This window comes from Stegodyphus dumicola, chromosome 7 (genome assembly GCF_044657685.1).
Source record: "Stegodyphus dumicola isolate Sdum_Otavi_A_Nest chromosome 7, ASM4465768v1".
In the NCBI taxonomy this organism is placed as follows: domain Eukaryota; kingdom Metazoa; phylum Arthropoda; class Arachnida; order Araneae; family Eresidae; genus Stegodyphus; species Stegodyphus dumicola.
The window spans coordinates 180,222,412-180,235,061 of NC_140774.1; the positions used below are offsets into that span (position 1 = coordinate 180,222,412).

At 33.2% G+C, this 12,650-nt stretch overlaps 1 protein-coding gene across 1 annotated transcript in view; it reads right to left on the minus strand.

Moving 5' to 3' along the window:
• Positions 1-12,650, minus strand: part of LOC118187708 (ras-specific guanine nucleotide-releasing factor 2-like) — a 302,120-nt gene that overhangs the window by 155,342 nt on the left and 134,128 nt on the right. Inside the window, exon 12 of the mRNA XM_085821450.1 lies at positions 6,942-7,065. Within this exon, the coding sequence (XP_085677576.1) occupies positions 6,942-7,065 (124 nt within the window). The remainder of the gene's footprint in view (positions 1-6,941; positions 7,066-12,650) is intronic.

Consider the following 12,650-nt stretch of genomic DNA (forward strand, 5'->3'; position numbering starts at 1 on the left):
TTTTAACTAACATTTATTTTAAGTTTAAACTATCTTTCTTGTCATGCCTTCCCTGGAATTGCCAATGCCAGAGTATGTAAATTTTAGTAGAACGCGCAAGGATTCAAATTGTCAGCGGAAGTATCTGAGTTAAATAGAAAGGAAACGAGTTCGAAAGTGTGCTTTCTTACTTCACGAGCGTGGAGGTGGCTAGTTAGAAATTGAAGAACCACGCGTTTCGGCCTGTGTGCTTGCCTCGGCAGTTTGTTAATCTTTCAACGTAATATTCAGAAGTTTGCTGAATTATCAGCGGTATTTTAGAACGCGGTGAGGTTAGTTACGTTTAGAGAGCCTCGTAGTTAGTCACTTGTTACTATTCTTTTCTTAGTTTCTTATTTTTATTTTACCGCCGGGTCGGCGTAGTTTGTGAGCGTCAAGAGCACGCATTTGTAATTTCTAAAGTTGAATAAAAAGGGATTTAAACCCTTTTCAAGACTTTGGTCTACTTTCCAGTTCTTAACAGTCACCACTATTGTTGCGTGCAGGTTGGAAGCGCGTAACATTACAAACTTAATACTCATACGACACCCCTCAACTCAGCATATGTAAGAAATTTACCGATTTTGTCGTCATCTTCAGAAAGTTTATCAAATGATGTGCTTGAATTTGCTTCAGAAAGCGAAAGGCAGATAATTTCTTCTGTTACTGTATCTGCAGCTTGTGGTTTTTCATCAATATCCATTTAAGTGTTAAATTCTTCACAATTCCCGTTAGTTTCACATATTTTTAATTCTCCATCGTTTTATTTTATCGTTTATAAGGTTTTTCTCCTACCTTCTTAGCATGCCTTCGTAGTATACTGATCAGCATGCCTTCGTAGTATACTGATCAGCATGCCGGATGCGTATTCCAGAGGTCCGTGGCTCAATTCCCGGCTAAGGCTTTGCTCAGTTTCATCTCTCCTGCTTCGAAATAACCTTATTAAAAGCTTAGATTGCTTAAAACAGTTCTTAGTTGTTTGTCTTTTCTGAGACTTGTTTTCAACGCATTAATGCTGCCTTAAATAAAAATCAAGACGCTTGGCCACTTAATCCATTACTTGGCGACATAATTCTGCCATTTGCTTATCTCTTTGCTCTATTTCGACCTTATCTGGCGATTTTATCTTTTATTTCGCGATATTACTTCAGTTTAAAAAAATTATTTCTTCCATGTTACAGTAGACCATTTGAGCTATTTCTTACATGAATGCACATAACAGATATACATCCCTCAGAAGCCTCTGAAAATAATCTTCAGAATTGGAGACCTCGACAAGTGCAAAATGAAAAGGGTCTAACGAAAGCTGTCAATTGTAATTGCATATATTAACGCTAGTGCTTGCAATATTTAGGCCTTTCACAAAGCACATTACTCTTAATACAGAACTGTCTACTACGAAGCACATTACTCAGTCTCACATCACGTTTAATCTGTAACGCATATATTTTCTTCACATTGTTTGAAGTGTTACCTGTAAATAGGCTGTAAATATTTCAGTGAATTATTGTTTTCATACTTCCATACATTGCCTAAAAAGTTTCTATAACATCTGTCACAGAGAGTGATTCTATGGAACTGATGTAAATAGTACTATACTTTGTGCAGTCTTGTAGCAACGCAGGATTCCAAGGCATCTATTTCGAGGGTCTTGTATGCCCATGTAACTCAACAACATTTGTTTAAATTATGCCAGCTGTCCAGCTCTCTCAGATTTGCCATGGTAAACAGATAGCAGATTTTTTCCACCAGAGTACATGCAATAAGAGTTTAGGCATAATAGCAGACCTACCGTTCTCATGGAGGTGCAGAGTTTAAAAAATTCATTCTGTAATATTCTGATAATATTATCAGACTTTCTGACCACAAAAAGGCTATGCATTTTTTTATGTTTTCGTTAATTAAATGTGAATGATAACATTAAGCGCGATCATATTAGGCAGCAACTACTGTACCAGAAGAAGGATTAGGAGCAAGAGAAGAAGAATAAGGAGAATACTAAAAAAAAGCAATATTTGAGGGAATTCTACCAGAAATCCTATTTTCTGGACATTCTAGAAAGCAATCTTATTTTTGACGAAGTTTATTTTAAGAAATTAGCAGTGAACAATATGTAAACAATCAGACATGTAGTAAAACTATACGTCTGATTGATTAGAAATTTCTGCAATAAAAGTTATGAAATAAAATTATAGGGTATCTTCTCCCCCTTTCTGCAAGCTTTTGTAGTGTAACGGTAGCACACACAGCGCGCATTCGAGGGGTCCAGGTTAAAGTCCCGGCGGGGGCATTGCTTAATTTTCATGTCTCCTGCTTCAAAAATTCCTAATGTCTCTACAGTGGCGCCCGAACTAAAAAAAGGTTGGTGGGTGATGATTATTCTCTACAAGGGTTTGACGACTAAACCCCTCTCGTACCCAGTCGCCCTTTAAAAGGGGAAGTATATAAGGTATTTTCTCCTTCCTTTTTGCATGCCTTCGTGGTATCATGATAGCAAGCTCGGCGCGTATTCAAGAGCTCCAGGTTCGAGTTCTGGCGAAGGCACTGCACATTTATCTCTTCTCCTGCTTCAAAAATACCTCACAAATCTACAGTAGAGCCCGAACTAAAAGGTGGTGGATGATGAGTCTTCACCACCAGGATTTGGCGATCGGTTCCGCTAATTCCCAGTCACCCTTTAAAAGGGGTATCTTTTCCTTCCTTTCTACATGACTTTGTGGTGTAACGGTAGCACACTTAGCGCGTTTTCGAGAGATCCAGCTTCAACTCCCGGCGAGGACATCGTTCATTTTTTATGTACTCCTGCTTCAAAATAACCTAATGACTCTACAAAATCAAATTATCCTATTGTACTTGATTTTTCATATAAAACAAATAAAAAACTTTTTGCAGAGCAGTTTTGTATGGAAGTAGTTTAATAATTCGGATCCTGATAAAAAAATTTTCCTCATCATCACCTGAATCAACGTATATTTCTCCATTTTCATGGTGAATCATGAAGTCCAAGAGATACAATAACAGTAGTTCAATCCTGATGGTGATGGACATGGCAATAGATACTCAGTCATTCAGATAATGTTATGAAAAGAATAATGGCAATCAATATTATTCTCTTTTAGGTCTGAGCGAATAGTATGGATATTCCTAAAAGTAACAGACGAATTAAACATGAATTTTTGATGTGTTAAAGTAGTTCCATTGCATGATTAGTTAAGCAATTTTAAATTCCTTTTCGAAACATCCTTTACCTTCGTCATAAATTTAATTAATCTACGTTGAGCTAGTAGTCGAATGCGGGATCACTCATGTTAAGGTAACAGTGTGAGATTCTGGCTTTAGAGTTATTTCTAAATATTATGCGATCCTGGGCCAGAATTTAGGGATATGAGCGGTTGATGCAGGAGCTGGTAAAAACTAAAAAATTAGAGTGTGAATAAAGAATCATTTTTGCCTTCTGTCTATGATGGAGGGACAGAGAGAATGTTTTCTGCTCTCTTGATCTGAGCCACGGGAAAGCGACCCACGCATCTAGGCTCAGAATTAGATGTTATAGCAGTCCCAAATAGTAAATTTCAATGTTCTACGGCTAATCGTTTTTGAGTTATGAGGGATATATACGAGTATATACGTACCCAGGGACAGACGTCACAAAAAATCCCTTTTCCACTTCGTTCTGAAGAAAAGGATCCTTTATGTATGTTCAGATATCGTGCAAAAAAGCGAGTCAAAATTGATTCTGGAACAGTCAAAAATGCATATTTCCGCTAAAATACGACATCCGATGGCCTTCGTGATTGTAATACTTCCTGTACTTCGTACAAGGAAGTAACATTGAATATATACACAGCTCTGATTATGTTTATACGTTACTGTGAAGCACCGAAATCTGGAGAATGTCGACTTTCACCGGTGAATGTCAATATTCACATAGTCGCTTGGTCTATGTCCGAAATATTTTCCAAATACTCTTATTTCTGACTTACACCGGTAAATGTCGACATTCACCATGTACTAATGGTGAATGTTGAACATATAACAATATTATATTTTCTTCTCCACCATTCAGTCGCTAAAAAACGCACTTGAGACTTAAAAGAAGAACTTAAGGACATTAAGCTTAAAACACACAGTAAATTTCATATGAGAAAGGAAAATAATAGAAGTTAAAAACTTACTAAATTTGATTCAAATCTTATTTGATTCAAATCTATTTATTGCAACAACTTAAACTATTATGACACTTTGAATTGCAGAAGAGGCCTTTGCTTTTACAACTGCATTTATTTGTGGAACACTTTCTTTTGCAATGACAGAAGGTACATATACTCCTCTCGTTTCGACCTACACCACAGCATATCTGTGATTGTCGACATACACCGGTGAGGGTCCGAATGTACAAGAATGAATGCAATATTCGATAGTTCACTGACGTATTTGGTGAATGTTGACATTTTCCAGTGAAAGTCGACATTCTCATATTTCGGTCTTTCACGGTAACATATATATGCGTTATCGGTCTAGGACTGTACAATTAGGGAATTTTAAGTTTGCTACGTAAATGAACCTAGATTAATAATTTGCTGCTGTACTAATTTGGTGTGAATTTGTTCATAATGAAGACAGCTTAAACATATTGTTTTTCTAAATTTAGTTATATTTAGTCATAATCAAAAATTCCCTACACAACAATAGCTGCAAAGTTAATTGAACAAATTAACATGGATAATTGAAATTAATAAGAAACTTCATCATGATTCATTAAAGATTTTATAACTTCTGATTGTAATTAATTTAACTAACCATCATTTTCCTTCTGATCAATCAAGTATGTTATTCAGTAGAATAGTTCCGCATTACATGATAATAGTAATTGTGGATTATAATTATATAAATTTATAGAATTAACTTATTAGAGCTTGTAGTTTTTATCAAAAATCAAATAGATAACTTCTTTTAAATTATGTATTTTGTATGCATTTAGATTCACAAAACTTTTTAAGTTCACAAAATTACAAAAATTAGTGATTTTGTTACCAGTTTTAAAATTAGTTAAGTATGTGCAAATTGACGATTTGGAAGTAAAGGCAAGATAAGTACGTTTTTGCGAACGCTGTATATAATCTGTTTAAAATAGTAGGAATATTGTAATTACATACTTTATGAGTAAGAACAACATACTAATTTATTGCTCATAATGATTGAAACAAGAGAAATTTGTTATAAACTAATACAAATGCAACATAAAGAAGCGATATGCTAAAAGAGCACCATGTTTAATTCCATAACCTAATAAAAACTAGACAAATATGGCTAAATTTGGCTTGGAAATATCGGTACAAATAATAGCGCTGTGAGGTTTGCGTTTATGTAAAAAATAATTCATTTGTACAGAATTAATTTTTCTAATAATTATTTCTTTCTAACTTTAGTGGTATAAGTTCCCTGTATAATGCTGATATCACTAATAAAAATAATTAATAACGAGAAAGCATAATTAACCCAAAATAAATGATTCTTAGCTTCATCTGTGTTGACAGATACCTCTAATAATGGTTTATTTCATATTAAAAAGCGTACTATTAAAGATAGGTGCATGATATAACTATCAGAAATATCCTTGTTTGGTTTAATATTTAATAGCTATTAGTTTCAGCTAAAATACTGCTTGCCGAATTAGACAAGAATACAACCTTATATAGGTAGGGCGTATTATATAAAATTGTATCGATTTCGAAGGCAACTAAAAAACATTTCTATTACTTAGAAAAAAAAAATGATTTTAGGATGTCGGAATTTTTTTTTTTTTTTTTGGAAAGAAAATGTCTACAGCTGTCGTTCTGGATATCGGTATCATTTTTATGCAAAATCCAAGCCAGTGTCTTAAGCTGCTTTTTGATTAATTTCAAATTTTTCATTAGCACCTTTCGCTTCCATGCAGCTGTCTTCATTATTACTAAATTTAGCAATAATCAATAAATACACTTGTTGCGCAAATGGAAAATTTTGTATTACGTTATGTATATAACGATAATCTCCACTTCTGAAGTAGAAATTACTACAATAGAGAACAATATTAAGCCTAAAATATCAGTAGAAGTAAAGAATTATTGTTAATTGGATATAATATTATTATATTATCTTTCATAGTGCAGCAGAAGCATAAGTTCCAACGCCTTCTTGTTGGCTATGCAGAATAAATATTAATGATTAAACGACGATGTAATAAAAAATATAAGTGAATAATTACTAATTAATTGTAATCAATTCACATTACGATTATTGTTTGTACTGTAATACTATGGACAAATAACTATTTTACGAATGATACCTTATATTACTATTAATTACTTAAATAATTAATAATTTAGGAATTATTGCAAGGTTACAATTTATGACCATAATTAATAACACATTAATTGTTAAAATTTTTAACAAAATAATTCTAAACATTTTTGAGGACCGCTCAGTTAATAATTAAAATACAATAGAATTAACAGTATTCTTTCTGCTATTAATAGAACTAATAACTAAACTAACTCTTTCTGCTATTAATGAGAATTAACATCAGAGAGAACAAATGTTATAAATTTTATAAATTGAAAGATAAATGCTTATATTATTTCTACTTTCATGGCATTTATTTCTGGTTTTATCTGCTTTTAGAACATTTGTATCACAGCAGCATAGTTCGATATGTCATCTGAATAGTTTTAAGAAACCTATATATTTTTAACATTACTATAGTACTATTAAATACTTGCAGTTTTAGAGCTAATAGCATTAAGATCGATTTAAATGAGCTTAAAAAATATTCAGAATACAATTATTGCATGAAAACCTCTGCTTCTCTGTTGACAACTTTTTACTTTAATATTTCCCAAGTTTAATAAATTTTGAAAGTAAAACAAACAAAGTAAACTCACCACAATCATCTACTGTGAACTGAAAAGGTTCTGTGACGTCTTCAATCAGAGTTGCATCCGAGAGAGGTATCTTTCCAATGCCCTGGTCCGAAAGAGATCTCAACTGATCACTTTTTGATCTATGCTTTAAGGACAGAAATAACAGAAAAGAAAACGTTCACGTTCTTCGGTGCTCATACCAAAATATTGCAATTTTGGGGGATTATAGGGAAGGCAGGGGGTTAGTGCAGTAGATTAGATTCAAATTGTATGCTATCAACACCTCTTCAGAGCTCGAAATGAAAATAAAAGCATTTTTGCGAAAGGTAATCCTGCATGCCTGTAATTAACCACTAGATGGCAGCACAAATCAAAATTATTTTTAAGGCGATGCAACTTTGTGATACGTGTCAAAGTTACGGACACAAGTCAGAACTGGTAGATACCTGTAATAGATTTGTGTTTTCGAGCACTGAAAAGTGCTAGGATAGCAGTTACAGTGCCAGAATAAAATGGATGATAGGGGGAAAACTACAGCTACAAATAATTATTTTATTAAAGTTCTCAGTTTTTTTTATTATAAGTCAAAATAATTACGGTAGATGGCAGCACAGATGGCGTTTGAATGAATTTTTTATTACGCTTCTTGCGGTATATTTTTTAACACTTTTTGCATTTAAAACGCTAATAACTGATTTTACTTCTAAAAAAGGAACTCAAAAATCTAGAAATATGTTGAAAAATGCAATCATTTTCAAATTTAACAATAATTTACAGGCGATTTCAATATGATGTACAAAACAAATATCTCAACTGCATTTATTTTTTACTTAATAACTGTATACTTTGTACGTAAAAAGCCTGTTATAAATATTTTATGATTGAGTACAATACCGCTCTAGGAGATGATATTATTTAGTATGTTAAGGTTTCAGTTTTTTTTTATTACTAGAGAGAAATCTAGCAACAAACTTAAAACTTGTAAAGAGATAATATTTAATTACTCTACAGTGAAATCTATCACAGCGTGCATTTCTCTAAAAGTGCTATCTGTTAAAATGATCACTATTGCTGATAGCATGATTGGATAACGTTGTTTGAATGTCACGTTTATTTATTTATTAATTAACTGAATTAATTAATTTATTAAGTAACTAAATTTCTTTTACAGATGATCAGAACATCTGGAACCTGGAGCGATCGCATAATGAAGGTTTCACTGTGTATTAATTTATAAACATTTCTTATTCAAAAGTTTTCAAAGAATTAAATTCCACACACAAAATTAATATGAACATCAACATCATGCTACATGCTCAATAACTGCGAGACCAAATAAATCACAATGAAGTGCAAAAACTAATCAACAGAAGTCAAATTAAATTTTTATACGTTGATTATTTGAATGGATTTTGACGAAAAACAAAATTAATTAAATGATTCATTTTCTGGAAAGCAATCCTGAACTTTAGCGAAAATTATTTAAGGATTTTACTATGTAATTATGTAAAATTTTGACATAGAGGCGGAAATTAATTCTAAATACTGTTTGGGCTTGTATGCTGATGGAATTGTTGTTTAGGGAAGCAATTAAGGTTTTTCACTACTCAGAAGGATATTAATCTCTCGCTAGTTTTCAGAATTTTGCTTCGAATTACAAAATAAATTTTAAGTTTTCAAAGTCCGTTTAGAATATTTTTACTACTAATAGTAACCTGTATGTTCACTAATAGTATTAATAGTAACCTGTATGCTCAACATGGAGGTGTGTATCTTCATTTTGAGAATAAAACATCATACATATCTCAGATTTAGCCTGAAACAGTTGATTCTCAGCCGTGCTCACAGCGTTAGTTTGATTTTTAGATACTATAAACAGAGACTTCGGATTTTAAAGTTTATCTCTGGCAGGAATTTGGGTGCTTATTCCTCGGCTTTAAGGGCTGCATACACTACTTTAATTCGCTTAGTCCTAAAATATGGCATTAGGTTTACGAAGCTGCTTCTGCCAGTAACATTTAAAAACTGAAAACGTTCAGCTCAACACTGCCAGAATTATCACTGGCTTTCGTACTAGCTGTCCAAATGATATAGTCTTGTGTGAAGGTGAGGCTGATCTTCAACTTCTCAAACTCAGAAGTAAGTACCTATTGACTAAATATTTTCAGAAGATTGAAAGCTTTCGAGGTAAGACACACAGAACTTATGTTATTAAAAACTGGATCAACAGTCGCCTTCTCAAGAGAGACAATGTTTGTATCGAAATGATGTGCAATTCATTTCGCAGAAAAGTATTCCTAAATATCCTAAGTATTCTGCAATCTTGATCCTATTTCCTCCTTTCTAAGATGAATATTTCAACTCAGGACTTTAGTTAATTGATAGGGGTGTCCATCTCTAGAAGTATCTCAGGCAGTTGGCAAAGAGATCATTCGTAAAATATCTAATAACGCAGTACAGTTTTATATTGAAGGCGATAGGGGTGATGGAGCTATCTCAGGTTTCAGAATTTCCATCAAAAAAGAGAATTACATTTATTAAAATCTGTAACAGAAACCTCAATTGCTGCTTGATTGTTAAGGTAGAGTTAATAGTTTTTAATGAAGGCTTGAACTATTGCGCAACTACTAATTTTGACAAAGATGTCTGGATTTTTAGTGTCAGCCGTGACTCTTTTCAATATATCTTTTCTCTTTAAAGGTTGTATATATATTAAGGAATGGAAAATATATCATATATATATATAACTAGATACATAACTTCCATACATATATAACTTCCACACACACACACACACACACACATATATATATATATGTATGGAAGTGAAATTCCTGATACATCAGCAAGTAAGGGCGGTCTTCAGGGTAAACGAGATATTAGTGTTTTTTCTGTTGTGGAACTTGCTTCTTGGCTCAAGAATGAGATCATTCTGTGCCTTGATCATGGTTGATATCCTCGCATACAGCCTGGTGCTTCTATACTTGAAGCGAACAGTATACAGACCCAAACTATACTAGCTAGATTTGACAGCGGTCATCTGCAGCAGAAGAAATATGATTCTGGCACAAGGTTTATCATCCATATACCAAGAGCTGACCTTAATAGGCCCCTCCTTCGCATACCTTCTCGTGTTTTGTCTGCTTTAAAGACCAAATTTACTACAATCAAGATTTGATTCTGGAGAGTCTTACAAACATCTGGAGTTAATCTGATTCTCAGTGAAATGAGATAAGTTACAATTATACAACAGAAATGTTCAATTGAAAAGTAAAATAAAATAAACTGAATAAATATCAATTACAATATGAGACATGCGATCATGTGATCATCTCTGTGCAAAATGATAGTTCTATCATTTGTTACGTAAAATGTTTTCCACAGACCTGAATACGATGTTTGATATGGTGAACATCTACTATCGTGCAATTGTGGCCTCAAAAGTTGACCGAAACATGGTAGTTGCATTTTGTCGTACAGTACAAAAAACCGCAACGAGGTCTGATATGCTGTATAAAGCATCGGGAATAAAACATTGATACGATTCAATGCTTTTCGTTTGTATGGACGACTTCATGATGGAAACAAAGATGTTGTTGACGAACTCAGGAATGGTTGCCCTCCGTAGTTTCGAGCAGATGACAGCTTCGAATACATTTATCAATCTTGCTGAAAACGCATCATCTATTTCTTCGAATGATAGCTGACAAGCTATTGATGGCTAAGACAGAAATATGTTGTTCTCTTTCGACTTTCGATTTTGTCCGAACTTAGTTCTAAAATGCTTAGATGCACAGTGTATTTATACAGATATCTTTCGCAACTCATCAAAATCTCAAATCTTCAAAATCTCTCTTTTGTGAAACAGATTTTGGATGCGTTCGATTCTAAGAAAAGTTGCAAAAACATGAAAATTATTACAAATTTATCTTACAGGATATGCAGTTCGCATAACGAACGATCTTTATTTTGTGACGTATTGTTTTTCCCGTTTTTGTTGTTTACTTTCTGTCTCAGTTAAATGTTATTGTTGGAACAGCATTCATAAAATATGAAATCATGTTACACGGAGATATAATAAGTAACGTTAATAATACACAATGAATAAAAAAATTCATGCCCATATATTTTGGAATGTTATTAATCGATTAATTGATCTATTTTTGTAATAGTATCGAATAGGATGTACAGATGAAGTCATTCAGACATAAAGTGATGAAGTTATTCAGACATAAACTGACTGCTCAAAACACTTAATGGAAAAATTTAGTAATGTTAGATTTCAGTGATACTATATAAATGTGATTGATAATATAATGTAACTGAATAGCTGTCATGACGTGATGACCACGCATGCGCAGTTTAGCCGAACGGCCTGCAACGTCTCTCTCTCATGAGACTTACTAGAGAAGAGTAGTTAGTAGGTAGTAGCGAAGTAACGAAGGAAATGTGTTGTATGTTAGTTTAGGTGCAAGATACGAAGTGATACTTGTGTGTTCATCGTTTGTACTTATTATTTTTATTTGTGTGTTAATAAAGTGTTGTGCCGTTAAAATGGCTGTTTTATGCAACGCACACAATACGATACGTCTACGGTAGGAAGTAAATACATATCCAGAAACTACACGCCCAAGAAAAGGAAGGATATGACAGTGGTGTCAGAACAGGAGGATATGTCATTCTGCAAAGTTCACGGATAAATGCGTAAGTGAGTTTTCAGAAAGGTAAGAAATTTGTTCAATTTATTTTGTGGTAAATTGGAATTCAAGGTTACAAAAATGGCTGAAGAGCTAACGAAATCTAAGAAAGAACGGAAAGTTATGCGTTCAGCCATTACTAAAGTAACAAATGCTATTGAATCATTAATTGCAGCCGGTAACCTTGAAGAATCACTGGAAAGTTTAAAAGTAAAAGCTATTTCTTTGAAAGCGTTAGACGAAAAAATTAAAACTTTGACTGATGTTAATGACATTGAAACCGAAATCGAAAGTGCCTTGGAATACGAAGAAAAAATTTCGAAATGGAGCTTTAGAGGCACAAAATTATTGAAAGAAAAAAGAAATAGCAATAATTCGCTAGTTTCTAATGGTTCTTCTAATGATAGTAACAATTTATCTATTTCTGGTGTCGATAAAAGTTCTGATTATAATGTTAAATTGCCGAAGATTATGATTGATAAATTTTATGGAAATGCTGAAATGTGGCAGACATTTTACAATTCTTTTGATACGGCAATAAATCAAAACGAAAAACTATTTTAAGTAGATAAGTTTAATTACTTGCTTAGCCTGTTAGACGGTGCAGCTTTAAAAACAATAGAAGGCTTTTCTTTATCTCCAGAAAACTACGACGAAGCTTTTAAAATTCTCAAGGAGAGGTATGGTCGAAAAGATCTCCTTATTAATTCTTACATGCATAAACTTCTAAATTTACGGCCTGTCCAAAGTTCTAATGACATTAATTCTTTGAGGGAATTATATGATACCTGCAACGTACAAGTAAGGTCACTAAATTCGATAGGGGTCAAGACCGAATCGTACGGAAAGTTACTATACCCTTTGTTAATGAAATACATACCTCAGGATATAACGCTTGATTTTGCTCGTCAAAACGCAGATGAGGAAACTTTTAATGTCGACAACCTCATGAAATTTCTAAAACGGGAAATTGAAAGTCGCGAACGAACTTCATTAAATTTATTTTATTCTAAGAGTCACGCTAATTCACTTG